Source organism: Mastigoproctus giganteus, chromosome 11, assembly GCF_048544385.1.
Source record: "Mastigoproctus giganteus isolate SK-2022 chromosome 11, ASM4854438v1, whole genome shotgun sequence".
In the NCBI taxonomy this organism is placed as follows: domain Eukaryota; kingdom Metazoa; phylum Arthropoda; class Arachnida; order Uropygi; family Thelyphonidae; genus Mastigoproctus; species Mastigoproctus giganteus.
The window spans coordinates 166726247-166747598 of record NC_143585.1 but is presented as its reverse complement, the minus strand read 5'-3'; the positions used below and the strand labels follow the sequence as shown (position 1 = coordinate 166747598).

Below are 21352 nucleotides of genomic sequence, written 5' to 3'. Positions count from 1 at the left end.
TACTGCAATTGCCATTATAAACATGACGTTTTAGAGAGATAAATAGCTAAGTAATATAGCGAAATTTTCAACTTCCAAGGACTTGGAACGAATTTCAAAAAAAAAAAAAAAAATAGTGTGTTATTCGGTTCACATTACGTTATTTTCACGATACCTCCATTTATTCCTACCTTATGAAAAATAAGTTTCCACGGGCCTGGAAAAACTTACGTAAAGTCGAAGCTACGTAAGTCGAGTATTACGTAAGTCAGCGAGTTTCTGTACAGTAACAGTTTTTTTGAGGGCATGCGCGTTAATACTCTTTGGATTTTGATCGCCGCGTTAGTTCAAGGGTCTGCTACCCGTGGCGCTTGGAGCAAGTGTGCACTGTGTATCTTACTATTCTGGCTGGTATTATGTTATGTGGAGTAGTAACGTGTTTTATGCCGAATGGTGTGAAAGAGCAAAATTTTGCTTTGAATTTAATAATATTACCGTTATATTTTAATTATTATGGGATGTGATGGTGGTACAATACCCAGGCGGGATGAATTAGTGAGAATTAAGAAAAAGCCAGAGCAGGTTTGTAACAAAAAGGGTATCTGATTTTCTTCTAAATTTCGTTGTAATTCACAGGTTCATCATCTTTTCTTTTCTTCTTCCTCAAGTTTATATTATTTTATTTATTTGTTTGCCTAAACGTTTTTTTGAATCTAGAAAATCTCGTTTTTCTGAATGTTTTTAAAGTTCTGTGTTTCAAAGCAGCGGTGGAACAGCAAAACAAGGTCTTCGCAATTCTCAAAGTGTGATCTGTTGTAGTAGTAATAATGGCATGTGATGCAAGAAAGCAAGTGTATATGAGGTTATGCAGCATCAGCCAAAAAAAAAAAAAAAAATCACAAAACCATTGTGGTTTTGTGATTTTTTTTTTTTTTTTTTTTTTTGGCTGATGCTGCATAACCACAAAACCCTCTAAATGTTTGTCCAGTTCCTCCTTAAATTTATTTAACTTATCAACTTCCACAATGACAGATGGAAGTTTGTTCCAGCAATTAACCACCCACTGGCTAAAGGCAAATTTCCGCACATTTATTCTACATCTGTCTTTCCCCAATTTGAATTTATGCCCCCTTAGGTTTGTAATCTGAACAAGTGGAAGAATCCCATACACAGTACTTTGCATTTGTTAATGTTAAACTTCAGTTGCCACTTCTCAGCCCATCTTTCCAAATTATCTAGATCCTATTGCAGTAGCACACTGCCATTACTGTCATTAACATCCGCCTTTGTATCATCTGCAAACTTCGACACTAAGCCTGATATACCTTCATCAGTATCATTGTCCAGCATTTGTCGTTGAAAAAAGTAAGAGTGATTGACATGCTAGCCCTACTGTGGTTAGTAGGGTTCAAGGCGGGGATAAACACCTTAGTCAAAGTGTTTATCCGCGCCCCCTGCCGCTGTTTTAAAATTGGGAACTCGTTTTCCGATTTTAAAACAGCGGCAAGAAGGAGGAGGGGGAGATTAAAAAAAAATGGAAGAGCAAAATGAAAAGGCAATAATAAGTTAATAAAAAAATACAATTTTTTTTTATTAACTTATTTTGTAATATTTTATTTGGAATATGCTAATATTCCAAACTAACAAGTTGTACTGCTGCTAAACAATCCAAAGTCAAGAAACCAGATCAACACCAAAAAAAACAAAACAAAAACACTCACTTGATTAGTTGGGTGCTCTGAACCACTGTGCTTGCTGGCTTGTTTTAAAAAATCCACATTACTTTTGCTTGAATCTGTTCCGAATTAGTGGCATAAACTAACTTAACCTTTTTTTCACGAGACAAAAATTGAAGTCTATTAATAACTCACGCTTTTGCTATTCTAACCTAACCCTTTTTCTCTAGACAAAATGAAAGTCTATTAAAAACGTGACTTTTCCTTGCAAGTGTTTTTTTTTTTTTCCCTTCTAATTGCAACTACTTTTCTCAGTTCTTGTCCATCACTTGATATGTAACTCATCATATGACATGAGGAGGGGAGGGCCAATCACGTTCTTTACTTCAACTTTGGATTAGGGTGCCACTGTGGCCATGCCCAGTGGCACCCTAAGCAGCTGTAGAAAAAAAGGAGGAATAATTTATGTAAAACGTTGTGATTTTTACAGCAATATTCTTTCTTCTTGATTCTATATATATATTATTTTTCTCTCTCTTCTACCTCTAAACTGTTTGTACTCTTCGTTTTATCTTTTTTCTTGCCGTTACTTATTTCTTTATTACTTTCTTATTTCCTTATTACTTTATATTATATATATATATATATATATATATATATACACATACATACATACATACACACCCATCCCCCATTCTTACAAGATATACAAATAATCATATGACCCTGTTATAATTGAATTTGGTATAATGCTGAGTAGCAAAGTATTCTCTATGAAATCACTTTACACTCTGCCAGTGTATCTTTCTGTGAAAATGTTTCATTGTAATGAAAACATCAGTTTAATGCAATAGAAATTCATACCATTACTAAAATATAAAATCCTTATAAAATTTTTTAAAAGAAAATCCTTAAAATATTGATATAGAAAATATTACTTTTTGATCTTTGGTCTAACTGAAGAACAAGAAATGATAGAAAATCATTGCCTTTCTTGATGTTTGGTCTAACCAAAGTTAAAAAAAAAAAAAAAAAAACAGTAATTTACTAAATGTGCAATTAATTGACTGTTTAAGATTAGTACCATTTGGCATGGCTACCTTCTTAAAGTGTTATATAATTAATTTTGGAGTGACTTGGGTTCTTGACATAGAGTAAGTTAGAAAGTATGTGTTTTGTGCAAAGAAACAAGGTGAAGGTGAATTCAGTATATTGTGTCTGTAATCATGTGTATTCTTTGGCTAGTTTGCTGATTAAAAAAATATATATTTTTTGTACTGTGCATGGGTTGAAGGTTGACAAGGTGAAAGAAGATATTTGTTGACATTAGACTTGAACTTCTGTAGATAGTAATTTTCAGGTAACCCATATGAAGGAAAGTTGTTCCAGAGAATGGAAATTGAATGAATAAATGAGGAAGAAAAAAAACTGGTTCTGTGAGTGTGAAGTTAGACTGTAAAAGGAAGTTGACTGGTTGCAGCACGTGTTCAGACTTCATTGGAACAGAGAGAGAGGACGTTTTTGTGCTGCATGCCTTTTCTATACTATAGAAAACGATTTGTACAGAGACAACAGCTGTTTGGAAGGAAAGTAATGTGAAGGAGAAAACCCAATTTTTTAGATACAGAGGAAGCAATATTTGTAATGTGTTTATGCATTAGAAGTCAAGGTAATCCCAATAGAGATATATGAACTTGCCGAGAAATCAAAGTGTCATCAAAGGTAAGCATAGGAGCAGAAGAATCCTTTTTGCAAAGTAAAAGACAGTACTGAGTTTTAGAAGGATTGAAATCAACTAAGTTAGCTGTGCCTCACTGGAAAATTACCTGGAGATAGTTTGAGTTTTAAGTTAATTGATTTCTCTATTACTTTAGAAAGAGTCGAAGTAATTGCAGTGGAATGATAATTGGATGGGAGGGATTTGTCACCCTTTTCAGGAACTGGCTGGATATGAGCAAATTTCCAAGCAGAAGGAAAAACGCATTTGGAATAAGAAAGTGAAAAGAGGCAACATTATATTCCCGGAGCAATATGGCCTTAGTTGCTAATGCTCCTAAAAACCAAATAACAAACAAACAACAAACAGCTCAAACCATTCAAGGCTTTATACACCTCGCAGGTGCCTGGTCTCCAGACACTGTAATTTGCAAAACTTAAGCCTTTCTTCGTAAGAGCAACCCTTTGTTCCATTCACTAATCTTGTTGCCCTTCTCTGTACTCATTCCAAGAACTCTACATCCTTCCTAAAATGAGGCCTCCAGACCTGTATACCTCAAGGTGTGGCCTGACCATTGCCTTATACAAGGGGATAATCACCTCCTTATTCCTGCTAGAAAAATTCCTGTATATCATTGAGAAGACACCATGAGCTACTTTTGCAGACCATCTGCACTGCTCAGAAAACTTTATATATGCCTGCACAATTACCCCTAGGTCCTTTTCATTCTCTACCACAGAGTAGACCATTACTCTGGGGTTACTGCTTCCCATACGTAGTACTTTACATTTGTCAATGTTAAACTTCATTTGCCACCTCTCAGCTCATCTGCTCAACTTTTCTAGATCCTGTTGCAGCAGCATACTGTCATTAGTGTCATTAACAACCCAGAAACTTCGAATCATCTGCAAACTTGGATATTAAGCCTGATATGCTAGCATCAATATCATTTATCATTAATTATCAATATCATTAAGGGAAGGGTTATTGCTTTCGTAAAGGCGACTATGATGGTCTGAGACAGTATTTAAATTCTATACAATGGGACCAACTGATGATGTTACCAACAGCAAATTCAAAATGGGAAGCATTCAAAGAACTTATCTTGGAAGCTACTAGGCTTTACATTCCAACTAAGAAATATTGTTCAAGGTTTAGGCCTAAATGGATGAGATGAACTAATGAGACACATGGCTGAGAAGAAAAATGCATGGGATACATATAAATTAACACATAACGCAGAAGCCTATGATAGATATGAGCTGGTCTGTAACCAAGTCACAAAGGAGGTTAGGCAGGCAAAGGCAGATTATGAGAAATCTTTGGCAAAGGATGCAAAGAAAAACAGCAAAGAGTTCTTTACTTATGTAAACTCTAGAAGGAAGGGGATGAATCAGATTGGTCCACTTGATAATGATGGTTCAACTGTTGATGAAGCTGCTCAGATAGCTAACAAACTAAATGAATATTTTGCATCTACATTCACACATGAGGAGTTATTCAGGAAGGGGAATGCCATAGACGAAGTAAATACTGGCAGTGAGCTAGATGATCTTGTAATAATTGAGAGTAAAGTGGAGGAGAAATTGTTGAAGATAAATACAAGAAAGGCACCTGGGGTGGATGGGATCTATCCAGTTATATTAAAGGAGGCAGCAAAGAAAGTAAGCAATCCATTAGCCATAATTATGAGAGCTTCTTTGGACTCAGGGGAGGTACCCACAGAATGGAGATGTGCAAATGTAACCCCAATTCACAAAGAAGGATCAAAGGCTGACACAAGTAATTATAGATCTGTGAGTTTAACTTCTGTTCCAAGAAAATTAATGGAGGCACTGGTTAAAGAAGCACTGCAGGATCATCTAGACAAGACTTCAGTTATAGCTTGGACACAGCATAGTTTTGTTAAGGGGAAGTCTTGCCTGACCAATTTGATTGGATACTATGATACAAATAACTTTGATATTATATACTTGGATCTTAGAAACTCTTTTGATACTGTTGCACATGGAAGGCTGCTGCCCAAATTGGAGCAGTGTGGCATTGGAGGCAAATTGCTACTATGGATAAAGGGATGGTTGAGTGGGAGAAGACCGAGAGTGGTAATCAGTGGACACTGCTCATCGTGGATTAGTGATATTAGTGGAGTCCCTCAGGGTTCACTATTGTTTCCATTGTTGTTTTCTGTATTTATAAATGATGTTGATGATGGTATATCGAGCTTAATGTCCAAGTTTGCAGACGATACAAAGGTTGGCATGGTTGTTAAGGACACTACTGATGCTATTCTGCTGCAACAGGATCTGGAAAGGTTGAGCAGATGGGCTGAGGTATGAAGTTCTCTGAGCAGTGCAGATCGGCTGCAAGAGTAGCTCACGGTGTCTTGTCAGTGATATACAGGAATTTTTCTAGCAAGGATTAGGAGGTGATTATTCCCTTGTATAAGGCAATGGTCAGGCTACACCTTGAGTACTGTATATAGGTCTGGAGGCCTTATTTCAAGAAGCATGTAGAGCTGCTGGAACGAGTACAGAGAAGGGCAACAAGATTAGTGAATAGAACAAAGGGTTGCTCTTACAAAGAAAGGCTTAAGTTTTGCAAATTACATTATCTGGAGACTAGGCACCGGCGAGACGATCTGATAGAGGTGTATAAAGCCTTGAATGGTTTGAGCATGCTCAATGCTGATGGGATTCTTCCTCTTGCTCAGAATAATCACCTGAGAGGGCATAAATTCAAATTGAGGAAAGACAGATGTAGGATAGATGTGTGGAAATTTGCCTTTAGCCAGTGGGTAGTTGGTTGGTGGAACAGACTTCCATTCCTTGTTGTGGAAGTTGATAGCCTAAATAAATTTAAGGCTCTGGACAGATATTTCGAACGAACGGAGTGGTGAAGTGGAAGTTTTTTTTTTTGGCTGATGCTGCATAAGCTTGCTTTCTTGAATCATATGCCTATGCTAATGCTAATTTATAAATACAGAAAACAACACTGAATCCTGAGGGACTCCACTGATAACATTAGTCCACGAAGAGCAGTGTCCATTGATTACCACTCTGTCTTCTCCCACTCAACCATCCCTTTATCCATAAATGCAAATTGTCTTCCATGTGCAACAGTATCAAAGGACTTTCTAAGATCCAAATATATATCAAAGTTATTCTTTGCATCAGGTTCATTTGTGACCACATCATAGTATCCAATCAAATTGGACTGGTAAGACTTTCCCTTAACAAAACCATGCTGTGTCCGAGCTATAACTGAAGTCTTGTCTAGATGATCCTGCAGTGCTTCTTTAACCAGTGCCTCCATTAATTTTCCTGGAAAAGAAGTTAAGCTAACAGATCTATAATTACTTGTGTTGCCCTTTGATCCTTCTTTGTGAATTGTGGTCACATTTGCACATCTTCAGTCCATGGGTATCTCCCTTGAGTCCAAGGAAGCTCTCATAATTATGGCTGCGGGTTTGCTTTCTGCCTTTGCTGCCTCCTTTAATATAACTGGATAGATTCCATCCACCCCAGGTGCCTTTCTTATGTTTATCTTCAACAATTTCTCCTCCCCTTTACTCTCAGTTATTACAAGATTATCTAGCGGCCGCTGTAGCCTAGTGGTCATGTGCGCGGGTGCATAAGTGCACATGCCTTGAGTGACCGGGGTTCAAACCCGTGACTACTGAATACAGTGCTGTTTCTTGTATTCTGTCTATCTTGTGAACTACTCTGACCATTTGGTAGTGCCAACTAAACAGAAAATATATTTATATTTATAAACAGAAAATTTACTTATTATTTACTGCCAGAGTTTAATACACCTCTGGAATTCTCCTCTCTGAATACTCCTCATGTGTGAATGTAGATGCAAGATATTCATTTAGTTTGTTAGCTACCTGAGCAGAATCATCAACAGTTGAACCATCGATATCAAGTGGACCAATCTGATTCATTCCCTTTCTTCTAGAGGTTACATAAGTAAAGAACTCTTTGCTGTTTTTCTTTGCATCCTTTGCGAAAGATTTCTCATAATCTGCCTTTGTCTGCCTAATCTGCTTTGTGACTTGGTTACAGACCAGCTTATATCTATCATAGGCTTCTGTGTCACCTGTTATTTTATATATATCCCATACATTTTTCTTCTTTCTCACATGTCTAATTAGTTCATCTGACATCCATTTAGGCAAAATCTTGAACAATATTTCTTAGTTGGTGTGAAAAGCCTAGTAGCGTCCAAGATTAATTATTTGAATGCTTCCCATTTTGAATTTGCTGTTGTTAACGTCATCAGTTGGTCCCACCGTAGTCACATTTATGAAAGCAAAAACCCTTCCTTTTACCCTTGATGGTAGTTACCTCTGAGTAAATTCCACTTCAGCACACTGTGATCACTATCGTCTAGTGGTTACTTTATCTGCAGATTCTTAATGCTTGAAGAGTCACTACTGTTAATCAGATCAAGAGTATTACTCCGTCTAGTTGCCTCCCGAACATGCTGCTGTAGAAAACAATCATCCAATAAATCCACAAAAGCCTTGGTAGTATGTGAGTGACCAACCCACAAATTCCAGTCAATATCTGGAAAGTTAAAATCCCCTATTATAAGACACTCTGATTTACTGGCCCACTCTATTTTTCTGCCCAATTGCTCATTATACTCATTCAAGTCGTTAGGCCTATAACACACACCTACTCTCATTTTTCATTTCCCAGTGCTTATGTCACACCAAACAGAGTCAATGTTGCTTTATCCACCAACATCAATTGGATGCACTTCCTTAGATTTTGTTTCTTAACTAACAGCATAACTCCTCCTCCCTTCCTGTCCTGTCTATACTTTCTATACACATTGTACTCCACAAATTCCAAATCTGCTCTGCTTATGTCTGTGTGACATCCTGTCTCTGATATCCCAATAATATCTGCCTGTGATGTCTTGACTAGCACTTCAAGCTCATCGAATTTATTAACTATACTCCTAGCATTGGTGTACATGCAGTAAACATGCACCTGTGTCTACTCTTAGTTACCCTAACACAGCTCATGTATTTACTTGTTCCACTATGACTCCCAGTAGTCCTCGAAATTCCCATTGCCTTGCTTTCCAGGCTGCTGCTCAATTGTATTTCAACAGAAGCAGTGCAAGAATCACTTTCACATCTGCCATCGGCTACTATTAATCTATTAGGCCATATATCCCCTCAAGCTAGCAGTTTTCTGACCCACCTAACTCTGCTTGATCGCATCAGCAAATATTCTTGCACCCTTTCTATTTAAGTGTATCCCATCCATTGGGATATTGGGAATTGGGAATGTTGGGATTTGGGTTACCAACATCACCAATACACGAATTGGAAGAAAAGTAGGATGCTAGCATGTCAACTTTATCTTTGGCTAAAGTGGCAATGGAACCATGTGGTTTTTGGCAGAGATGGGCAAAAGTTGCTGCCAGTAGCTTAGGCAAGAGACCAGAATGCTCGCCTGCCATTTGAACAAGAAGCAAGTTTTCTACTCTTAGCTTGTTCAAATTCTAGTTTGGACTGATTAATAACTGCTTTATAATTGTTGCGAGCTTTGGAGTGTAGGCAGAAAATGAAACTGGAGATTTGGAAACAAGCCAATTATGGTATGCAACATTCTTCTCTTGAACAGCCCTTAGCACATTTATTGGAAAACCAAGGTTTAGATAAAGGACGAGATTTTAAGGTGCAGTGTGGAATAAAGGATTTCATCCCTACAAGAATAAGTTCACTTACATGTTCTGAGTAAACATCGATATCAGAAGATTTGAAACAATAATTCAGCCAAGGAAAAGAAGAAAAGAAATCTCGCAGATCATCCCATTTTGCATTCTTGTAATACCAAACAACATGGGGTTGAGAATGGCTACAAGAGAAAGGCTCCATTGGAATAGAGACCATCACCAAGTTGTAATCTTAGAGGGCTGCTCGCCTCGACTGTGTACTTAGAAGGGTTGTTTGTGAAAAAGAGATCAAGCTTGGCTGCGTGATTAGGATTGTTTAGTATTCTGGTAGGTAAATAAACAATCTGTGCGAGGTCATTAGTAATTGCAAAAGCCTCAGCATTTATCTAACTGGATCCATGTGACTAGAAAATGAAAGCCAGCCAGAGTTGTGAACATTAAAATCGCCAAGGAAAATTACCTCACTGTTAGGAAAGTTGGACTAGAGGAAATCAAGTTTCAAAGAGAGGAAGTCAGAGTTCCCAATTGATTACTGGACTTTGGAGAACGATAAAGGCAACAGATGAATTTGAAAAATGTGGTAGAGAGAGATTTTAATCCAGAGAAGTCAAAAAGAGAAGATTCCAAATTACTAAGTCTCTGACAGGGAATATCAAAACGGATATATACACAAGTACCACCTTGGAATTAAATGAAATCATACAGCAAATAATTTTAGCAACTGAGATGAGCAATGGTTGAATCAGCCGATAACTGGGATTCTGTCAGGAATAGTATATGGGGTTTGGCAGACAGTAAGTGGATTTACATCCACTTATAGTCTGCCAAACCCCATATACTATTTCATATACCCTATATACTGTCAGAAATGGTATATGGGGTTTGGCAAACTGTAAGTGGAAGTGGACATAATTGAGATTAGAAACTGAGACCACGTATATGTCTGAAGTGAACAACAAAGTGTTTGGGAGGTTTAGATCTTTTTTCAGATACATTAGCATTAGTCGAGGCATGTGAAGCAAGAAAGCAAGCTTATGCGGCATCAGCCAAAAAAAAATTCAAAACAAAAAAAATTTCCATTTATCCGTTAACTCCAAAAGTTTGTTCACTTCTTCCTTGAATTTATTTAAACTATCAACTTCCACAACAACAGATGGAAGTTTGTTCCAGCAATCAACTACCTGCTGTTGAAAGGCAAATTTCCACACATATATTCAACAACTGTCTTTCCTCAATTTCAGTTTATGCCCCCTCAGGTTTGTAATTTGAGCAAGAGGAAGAATCCTATCAGCATCGAGCCTGTTCAATCCATTGAACAGGCTCATACACCTGAATCAGATCACCTGGCAGGTGCCTAGTATCCCGATGCTGCAATTTGCAGAACTTAAGCCATTCTTCATAAGAGTATCCCTTTGTTCCCTTCACCAGTCTTGTTGCCCTTCTCTGTACTCGTTCTAGCAACTCCACATCCTTCCTAAAATGAGGCTTCCAGACCTGTATGCAGTACTCAAAGTGTGGCTTAACCATTGCTTTATAATCTTTATTTTTTTAATTCTTGACAAGACCCCATGATCAGCATTTTAGACTTCTGGTAGTAAGCACAGCTTGGCATATCTGAGGAACATCTGTGACAGTCTGAATTAAAATAACCCAAGGTTACTTTTAATCCAGCAAACTATTTAAATAACTCACTAAATTAAAACAACCCAAGAGTTCAGTAGGGAAAAAAAATATATATGTGAAGCCCTCTCCTGATATTGACTATCTCAGCTGTGATTTGAACTCAGGCTGAAAAACCCACTGTGGAAGGACTGATTTAAACAACCAGTGACCTCCTGGCTGAAGGCAAACTTCTGTACATCTATCCTGCAACAATCCTTTCTCGACTTGAATTTATGCCCTCTAGTTCGTTGTTTTTGAATTTATGCTCTGCTCTGTCTGTCAGATACAACTTACAGTAAGGCACATCCTGATTGATTGGCCATCCTATTCAGCCATTCGAACCATTTCCTTCCAATCATTAGCAAACTTGCAAGCTGCTCTAATCCCCGTTCATACACTTGGTGACAAAGCAAACCTAAGTGAGCTCTTTATATATATTAAACATCTTGGAATAATAAATAAACTTTGATATTCATATAAATCATTAAAATGAACATATTGACTCTGACAGACACATATTGGCCATAGTTGCCCTTGTGTCGTAAAATTTGCATAACAACAACAACAACCAAACATGATCGAAAGCCTTTCAGATATCAAGAGCAAATGCTTGTGTTTCACCAAACTTTTCCATCGAATTTTTCCATAAATGGCTAACATAAGCCAGAATATCGCCACTGTCGACACTGACCGATTCCATACTGGCGATCGTTAATCAGACTGAAGGTTTCTAGGTAGTTTAAGAGTTGGTAGTTAATTGATTTCTCCATTACTTTAGAAAGAGTAGAAGTAATTGCATTGAGATGATAATTGGATGGGAGGGACTTGTCACCCTTTTTAGGAACTGGCTGGATATGAGCAAATTTTCAAGTGTAGGCAGAAAATGAAATAAGAAAATACCTTTGGAATAAGAAAGTGAAAAAAGGCGGCAAAGAATAGGAGTAAGTTCAGGAGCACAGGTTTTGAGAACAAGTGGAGAAATACCATCAAGACCTGGAGCTTTCTTAGCATGGAGATTCGTCAAATTCCTTCTGACATCCTTTTGACATAAGACCACAGGAGGCATTGAATGGAGTGTGTTGGGAATGGTGGGAGGTGTTTTACCAAGATCATTAATACATGAGTTGGAAGAAAAATGGGATGCTAGCAGGTCAGCTTTATCCTTGGCTGAAGTGACAACAGAACCATCTAGTTTTGACAGAGGTGAGAGCAGAGATGGGCAAAAGTTGCGGCCATTAGCTTTGTCAAGAGACCAGAATGCTTGGCTATCATTAGGGCAACAAGCAAGTTTTCTACTCTTGGCCTGTTCAAAATCTAGTTTGGATTGATTAATGACTGCTTTACAATTATTGCGAGCTTTGGTGTAGGCAGAAAACGAAACTGAAGAATTGGAAACAGCCAATTACGATATGCAATGTTCTTCTCTTGAACAGCCTTAGCACATTTATTGGAAAACCAAGGTTTAGATAAGGGACAAGTTTTTAAAGTGTCGTGTGGATTAAAGGATTCCATTTCTACAAGAATAATTTCACTGACACAATCTGAGCAAACATTGGCATCAGAAGTTTTGAAACAGTAATCTGACCAATGAAAAGTAGAAAAGAAATCTCGCAGATCATCCCATTTTGCATTCTTGTAATGCCAAACAACACGAGGTTGGGAATAGCCATGAGATAAAGGCTCCATTGGAGAAGAGACAATCACCAAGTTGTGATCTGAGGTACCTAAAGACCACTCACTTCGACTGTGTACTTAGAAGGGTTGTTTGTGAGAAAACAATCAAGCGTGTTGGCTGTATGGTTAAGATTGTCCGGTATTCTTGTAGGAAAATGAACAGTCTGTGCAAGGTCATTAGAAATTGCAAAAGCCTCAGCATCTCGACCAGCGGGGTCGGTGTGACTAGAAAACGAAAGCCAGCAGGAGTTGTGAACATTAAAAAAACCAGCAAGGAAAATTACCTCACTGTTAGGAAAGTTGGACTGGAGAAAGTCAAGTTGCAAAGAGAGAAAGTCAAAGAGCTCCAAGTGATTAGTGGAGTTGGGAGAATGGTAGAGACAACAGTTGAATTTGACACAGTGAGGTAGAGAGTTTTAAGACAGAGGAGATTCCAAATTACCAAGTTGTAATTTGGAATCTCCGTAATAGGGAATATACGGAATGGACATATGCACAAGTACCACCTTTGAGGCGAAAGGAATGATACAGCAAATAATTTGGGCAACTGAGATGAACAGTAGTTGAATCAACCGATAACTGAGATTCTGTCAGGAAAAGTACATGGGGGTTTGGCAGACTGCAAGGGGAAATGGACATCGTTCAAATTAGAATTGAGACCACATATATTTGTGAAATGAACTAGGATGTGTTTGGGAGGTTTAGATCTTTTTGCAGATAAGCTTACTCTGTTAGTTTGACAATTCATGGTATATTCAGTAGTAAGAAAAAGTGTTGGTTACATGCTGTATGAAATAATGAAATTTTTGGATATAGAGTACACATAGTAAGAATATACCCAGATCCTTGACATAATGTGCCCTCGACAATGCCCCCCGCATACACACTACTCAGAGTCCCTCCAGTCACTATCTGGCAGAGTAGAGGTAGCAAGATTATACACTAGCTGATCTGGAAGCCTCCTAAAGAAGTTCGCTCTTTAGGAGGGTCTTACCAATAGGTTCGCTCTGGTGTACTAACTGGTGGTCGGCCTGTGAACACCGTTTTAGAGCTGTAGCCTCGAAATGTAAGGAAGATTGGATCTCATCATGATGTTCATCATAACCCCAAAAGTCATCAGTCATACTGCATGATGGAAGAGATGGGCAAGAGTTGACCGGAACTTAGCTCTGGAGACTAAACATGGGTTCCACCACTTCAAGCCTCCAATAAGCAAAGTGGTGGTATTGCACAAGTTGATGAGAGTCATCTACCACCTAGTATGCCTGGTAACACAGAGGGGGCGGCATTCCTCCATGTGGTCTAGGCACCACATCTCGACCCCTGCTTACGTTGGTTCATACCTGGGTGGTCACCCACAGAGTGCTTGTGCATGGAGGTTATACCCAGGATTACTAACAGTCCCACCAACATAAAGGTGCAAGCAGAGGATTTGGCTGTCACAGACCCTCTGGACTTTGCTGAAATTGGGTCTACTTGAATTGAATGTCACCTGAATATCAGTTCCATCAGTGTTTTAGACTCCCAGGTAGCAAGTACAGCTTGTCTGGCATATCTGAGAGAATGTCTGTGACAACCTCAAAGACCAAACTAAGAGTAAAGTGGAGGAGAAGTTATTGAACTTAAACATAAGGAAGGCAAATGGGGTGGATGTGATTAAACGAAGGAGCAAAAGAAGCAAACCCTTAGTGACAGAATCCTTGGACTCAGGGGAGGTCCCCACATACTGGAGATGTGCAAATGTATCCCCAATTCAAAGGGTGACATGAGTAATTATAGACCTGTTAACTTAACATCTGCTCTGGGGAAAATAATGCAATCAATGGTTAAAGGAGTGTTGCAGGATCATCTAGACAAGACTGCAGTTATAGTTCAGATGCAGCATTGGTTTATTAAGGGGAAGGGTTCTCTGACCAATTTGATTGCATAATGTGATGTGGTCACAAAAGAACTGGATGCAAAATATAATTTTGATATCATATACAGTGGAACCTCTGTATTCATGATTAATCCATTCCTGAGGGACAGATGAATACTGAATCGGACGAATATAGAATCAAATTTTTTCCAAAGGAATTAACTAAAATTGGAATAATCCATTCCCAGCCCTGAATCTGATACATAAATAAATAAAAATTTAACCAGAACTTTATCTTTACTGAGGAGAGATGATGGCAGAAGCTGTAGAGGAGGAAAGGAAATATGTATTGTTTAGAAGCGGAGTCCCTTCCATTAAAACATCAGATACTCTAACTCCAAATTTTGTGATTGATGTCTTTTTTGTCCCTTTCCCGAAGATTCACTAGCACTCGATTTAGCAAAGAATTTGTCCAATGTTGTCTGTTTTTTAAAATTTTCTGAATGTAGCCAATCACATTATCATTGAATGAATTTATATTTTGATTAACTACGGCAACGTTTGAGTGCAACTTCTTGACCATACTCTGCGTTTTGGCCCAATTGGACAGCATTTCCTTAATGTCAGCAGTTGGGATGCTGCATTTACTTGACCTCCTCTGATGAAATTTCCTCCACTGCTTCAGCTTCCTGTTCTTTATGAAGGTCCAACAGTTCTTCTGTGGTGAGCTCCCTTCTATGGTCCTACACCAATTCCTCTACATCCTCACTATCAACCTCCAATCACATGGACCTGCCCAGAGACACAATTTCATCAACAACAGGATCTGACCCAAAACCTTAAGTCTCTTTATGACACACACACTCTGGCCACAATTTCCTCCAGGCCAAGTTCATTGTCTTGGAAGACTCTTTCCCCCATGTCTTATCAGTTATCCTCAAACAGTGGAGGATATTGAAGTGATTTTTCGAAAATTCTCTCAATGTAATTTCTGTCTCCAATGTCTTCAAAACACCTTTGAAACAAGCCTTTGTATAAAGTTTTTAAAAAAGGCAATGACCCGTTGATCCATTGGTTGGATTAGAGGAGTTGTGTTTGGTGGTAGATATTTAATGTGAAGAAAGCTGTATTCCCTTGCCAAATCATCTAAGCCAGGGGTGAGCAGGAACATTGTCCAAAACCAAGAAGGCCTTTACAGGTAAATTATAACTTTCTAGATACGCTTTCACACTTGGGGCAAACACTTTGTGAATCCACTCCGGGAAAAACTGTCTTGTTACCCAAGCCTTACTGTTAGCCCTCCACATTTAGTTTAGGGTGCCTCCGTAGCCAGGTGGGAAGGAGCAGCAGTGCATAGCACACGCTTCTTGATTAGACCAGGGTTCGAGCCCGTCACCACCAAATACGGAGGATGCAGAAAGGTCATGGAATGACTACCGCATATCCCTGGAGTAATATGGCCGGTTTCAAACCAAATAACAACAACATTTAGTTTACTTTTTATGATATTGTTCTTCTTAAAAACTCTTCGATTTTCTAATAATAATAATAAGATTCTTTATTAACATAAATTTTTATACAATAATGATTCCGTACACAGAAATCCAGAGGAATCTTACAATTTGTTGTTTATACAAGTGATTTTGTTTTATATAAAAAAAAAAAAAAAAAAATATATATATATATATATATATATATATATATATGTATATATAATGATAATAATAATAATAATAACTATATAATAATTAATAGATCAAAGCAAAGATGATAATCAGAATGTAAAATGAATGAAGTAGTAATTACAGCGAAAACGGACTACAAGTTGAGCAGAACATGAAATGACATCGGCTAGCTAAGATCGGCACTTACACAAATGTCCTTTACAAACAGCAAGATGGGCCAAGATGCCATCGCGATATGCCTTGTCTATAGTCCACAGGTCGATGTCGATGTTCAGCGAGTTGAGAGTGTCCAGAGTCACATTAGGGAAGTATCTCCTGAAATTCTGTAACCGCTGGAGCCTTGAGCACAGGGAGGGAGTACTACGGAGATGTCTGCCTGGCAAACGCCAACCAACCGTGTTCCAGATGTTGATGTGATCCTGCTTAGCTGAGCACAGATGAAGGAATGACTTTATTTTTAGCACATGGGCTCTGTGGATTATGGGCGTATATTGCAGGTTGCAGCAGAGAGTAGATTTAGATGTTGTGTAGATCTGGTGCGACCACAAGTTGGCCCACTTCAGCACCCAGAATTCGAGGCCCCATAGTTTCCTGAGGCTGGTGGGTGGTGCCGCCGACCAAACTTCCACGGCATAGGAAAGTACACTACAGAAGTAAGTTGCGAGGTATTTCTTGATTATTTGCTTATTGTGCGTTTTGCACAGATCAATTTTCATTCCCCAGAATGCTCTCAGGGCTTTGGAATACTGAGCTTGGATTTGTTTTTTATAGGTGAGGTTGGCATCAAGGATTACTCCTAGGAATTTGACGCTGTCTGTGGGAGTCAGGACCTTTCCTGCCAATTCCGGAAGTAGAGAAGATGCAGTATCAATAGAAGTCATTCGACTTGGCGTAAAGATGAGATAGTTTGACTTCTCTGGATTGACTGACAGGCCAAAAAATTTAGCATACTTATAGAATGTATTTAGGTAGCTGTTTACAGATTCAGAGGCGGTTTGTCTTTCTTGTGCATCACCAACATGGCGTTTGCATGGCAAGTAGCAAACAATATCATCAGCATACGATAGGAAGGCTGGAATTTGATCCATTAGTGGAACGAATATTGCTGCAAATAACAAGGCTGAGAGACAACCACCTTGTGGGATCCCGACTTCGACGCTTTTAGTGACTGTAATGCCATCACCTTTGAAGTGAAGCATTCTCCTAGATAGCAAATTATTGAGGATCTCGAGCATATTTCCGGATATCCCGTAGAATCTTTCAAGTAAGGCAAGAAGGGGTGTTATCTGGACTGAGTCGAAAGCAGCTTTCATGTCCAGAAAAATGGTGTGAAGATCTTCGTTGTCATTCCAGGCCTGAAGTATTTTCTGTGATAATGACTGTAAGCAGGTTACGGTAGATCTATTAGGCATGGCATAATGGGTATGTTCTGGCCTATGCGCAAAGATTGCGAGTGTTACATCATTATAGATGCACTTCTCGAGGCATTTCAGGAAGGGAGAGGCAATTGATATTGGCCTGAAGTCAGCCGGTCTTTTCGCATGAGGCTTTTTCGGAACTGCCACGACTCTGTATGATAACCAGCTTGAAGGTACCTGTGCAAATTTGAGAACTTTGTTGTAGAGTTGAGTGAGCTCTTTGCTGATGAAATAAGAAGCAATTTTTAGACTAAAAAGAGGTATTGCGTCAATTCCTATGGTGGACTTGTCAGGTAGAGAATTTATTATTTTTATTAGTTGTTCTTCGGAAATTTCTGTATTACTAGTAGGTGAAGAAATGTTAAACGCTTCGTTCCAAGGATATGCTTCGGACTCACGGTGATCTCGCTTAATACGGAGCACATGCTCACACCATTCCTGGACATCAAAAGATAGAGGGGTGCAAGTATGACTAGTGGACCACACACGTTTTCCCCTGGATAGCCGGCCATTCATGAAATTGTCAATAGAAAATTGTTTCCTCTTCTGGAAATCCATCCTTGCTTTGGAAAATTTGGTGTATGACTCTTGTGAAGGCGACTTCTTGTAAGAGGCATGGGCTGCCTGTTTTTCCCTAAAGGCCTTGGTCAGGAAGTCATTCCACCATGGCTTTGAGTGGGGACTTAGGATGCAAGTTTTGGACATTGCAGACCTTGTAATGAATTCCATCCATCTCGAAAGCCAGTAGGCAGCCTCATTTATGTTAAGCTCAGCCAGTATGTTCCATGGGTAAAGTTGGAAAAGGGTAGTAACTTTTCCAATGTTGATGTATTTAGGATTGTATATTCTCCTGACAGTGTTTGTAGTTTGTACTTTTCTACGGTCATCCTTAGGTGCCTGCATAGATATCATCGCAGCAATCGGAACATGATCGGACGGGAGGAAGTTCTCAGTTATGGTCAGGGTTTCCTTTACTAAACAGTTTGAGAAGATGCGCTGCAGGGTGGCATCGCCGTGTGAGGGAGGAACATGAATAAGACCAATGCCCATATCCGACATGTTCGATGACAGAGTATCTAGGAGCTTCTTTGTGGCTGGCAGTGGAAGGTTAAAGTCTCCGAGGATGATGAGCTTTTGCCGATGATTGGTTGTGGATGACAGCCATGCTGTCAGATTAAGGACAGAATCCTCAGAAACTGGTGGGGGTAAATACACGGCACACACAGAGATCGACAAACCAGCAATTCGGTAGATTCCAAGAACAGCTTCTATGTCACTTCCTGGATAAGTGTATGCCTTAATCAGGGGTAGTGAACTCCTTTGACAGATTGCTACACCGCCACCGCGTCTCCCAATTCTGAATGATAAATGAGCAATGGTTTAATTTTGCAGTCCCCATTAGCGTTACCACACAGCAAGAGTGTTAATCGTCTTTCATTGGTTTGTGTCCGGGCAATGCTTTTTCCTCTTTTGTGATGTAGGCTCTTCTAGGCATTTTTTTTCCAGAATAGGCCCGTCTCATCACAATTAAAAACTTGAGGGATAATCCCTCAGTGTCTACATAGTCTTTGAAATCTTCAACAAACTTTTTAGCATCTTCTGCATTCAAGCTTGAAGCCTTTCCATGCCTAACTACACTATGAATGCCTGTTGGCCTTTTAAATTTTTTGAACCTGCCTCTACTTGCCATGAAATCAACACTGGTTCCTGGGTTCTTTTGCTGTTGATCATCATATAACTGCCTTGCTTTTTTGCTGCTGATAGATTCTGAAATACTATCACTAGCCCTTTGCTTTTCAGTAATCCATGCTAATAAAAGATTTTCCATGTTTTCATACATTTGTGATCTTTTAGCAGCAAGAATTTTTACACCTTTTGCCACATCAGCTGCTTTAATTGCTTCTTTATTTTTAATTATGCTGCTTACCATAGTTCTCGGCATGTTAAATCTAACGCTAAGTTGGATATGTGTTCCACTTTAAAACTTAGCAATGATTTCTTTTTCAACTCAATTGTGGTTCTCACAGCTTTCCTTTTTGGTTGTTTTTCTTCGCTACACTTTTTTGGGGCCATGGTCACTTCTTTTTACAAAGATTAACTGCAAAAAATTGCAAAATTAAAAAAAATTTCAAAGAGAAAATAACAGGTGATGCGCACTGAACGATCGCACAAGGCAGACTGCTGGGCTAGCGCACGAGGCTGGCTGTCTGCATGGGTGATTGCATGAGGCTAGGATGACCATGTGGTGGGTGACGTTTTGTGACGAATACTGGATTTTTGGACGAATATCGGAGCATTTTTTGCTGAAAAAATGTGACAAATATAGGGACTGACGAATATAGAGGTTCCACTGTACTTTGATTTCAAGGAAGTTTTTGATACCCTTGTACATGGAAGAACACCTTTACAAATTGGAGCGCTGTGACATTAAGGGCAATTTGCTGCTATGGATAAAGGGACAGTTGAGTGGGAAAAGATTGTTGTTTTTATTAGGAGCATTAGCAACTAAGGCCATATTGCCCCGGGGATATGCGGTGGTCATTCCCTGACCTTTCCATATCCTCCGTATTTGGTGATCATGGGCTCAAACCCCGGTCTAATCAAGCGTGTGCTACGCACTGCCGCTCCTGCCCACCTGGCTACAGAGGCACCATGGGGAAAGATAGAGTGGTAATCAATGGACTAATAACATCACTCCACTCTTTGTGGAGGGATGTTATTAGTGGAGTCCCACGAGGTCCATTGATGTTTTATAAATTTATCAATGATATTAATGAAGGTATAACAGGTTAATGTCCAAGATTTCAGATGATACAAAGGTTGACAGTGTTGTTAATGACAGTAATGACAGTATGTGGCTGCAACAGGATCTAGAAATATTTGGCAGATGGGCTGAGAGGTGGTAGCTAAAGTTTAACGTTGACAATTGCAAAGCACTGCATATGGGGCGCCTCCGTAGCCAGGTGGGAAGGAGCAGCAGTGCGTAGCACACGCTTCTTGATTAGACCGGGGTTCGAACCCGTCACCACCAAATACAGAGGATGTGGAAAGGTCAGGGAATGACCACTGCATATTCCCAGAGCAATATAGCCTTAGTTTGCTAATGCTCCTAAAAACCAAATAACCAACCAACTGCATATGGGTAGCAGTAACTCCAGAGTAATGTGCCAACTGAGCAGTAACACACTCAGGTTAGTAGAGAATGAAAAAGACTTGAGGGAAATTGTGCAGTCAGATATGAAGTTTTCAGAGTAGTGCAAACACTCCACAGCACTTCAGTAGGAGGTTTTGTTAATGATATACAGAAATTTTGCTAGCAGGGATAAGGAGGTGATTATCCCTTTGTATAAAAGCAATTGTAAGACCATACCTTGAATATTGCTACATGTCTGGAGGCCTCATTTTAGGGAGGACGTAGAATGTGAGTACAGAGAAGGGCAAAGACTGTTGAATTTCTGTAAATTGCAGCATCTTTCCAGGTGATCTGATTGAGGTGTGTATAAGGCCTTGAATGGATTTAGCAGGCTCAATGCTGATGGGATTTTTCCTCTTGCTCAAATTACAAACCTGATGGGGCATAAACTGAAATTGAGGAAAGATAGTTGCCCAATAGATATGCGGAAATTTGCCTTTAGCTAGCGGGTAGTTGATTGCTGCAACAAACTTCCATCTGTTGTTGTGGAAGTTGATAGCTTAAATAAATTCAAGGAAATACTGGACAAACTTTTGGAGTGAGTGAATGGGTGCAATGTAGGGTAACCTGATTTATAAAACAAAAAAAAACAGGACACTTGTGGCGAGTTTACATGAATCGACTGTCATACTAGTTAAAACTATCCTCTTGTATTTGTTTCATGCTAACTAGCCATAACTGTGTATCTTGATTAAAATTAACATATTTATCGCTGTCTTAGTCTCATATTAACATTGTCAAATTGCACAAATCTTTATTGAGAAGGTGGTCCAAGGACATACATTACTAATAT

At 39.1% G+C, this 21352-nt stretch overlaps 1 protein-coding gene across 1 annotated transcript in view; it reads left to right on the top strand.

Annotated features, from left to right (window-relative positions):
- The first annotated feature begins 365 nt into the window (after positions 1-365).
- LOC150078559 (replication termination factor 2) overlaps positions 366-21352 on the top strand; it is a 125706-nt gene continuing 104719 nt past the window's right edge. Inside the window, exon 1 of the mRNA XM_090385348.1 lies at positions 366-561. Coding sequence (XP_090241474.1) covers positions 493-561 — 69 coding nt within the window. The 5' untranslated portion in view covers positions 366-492. The remainder of the gene's footprint in view (positions 562-21352) is intronic.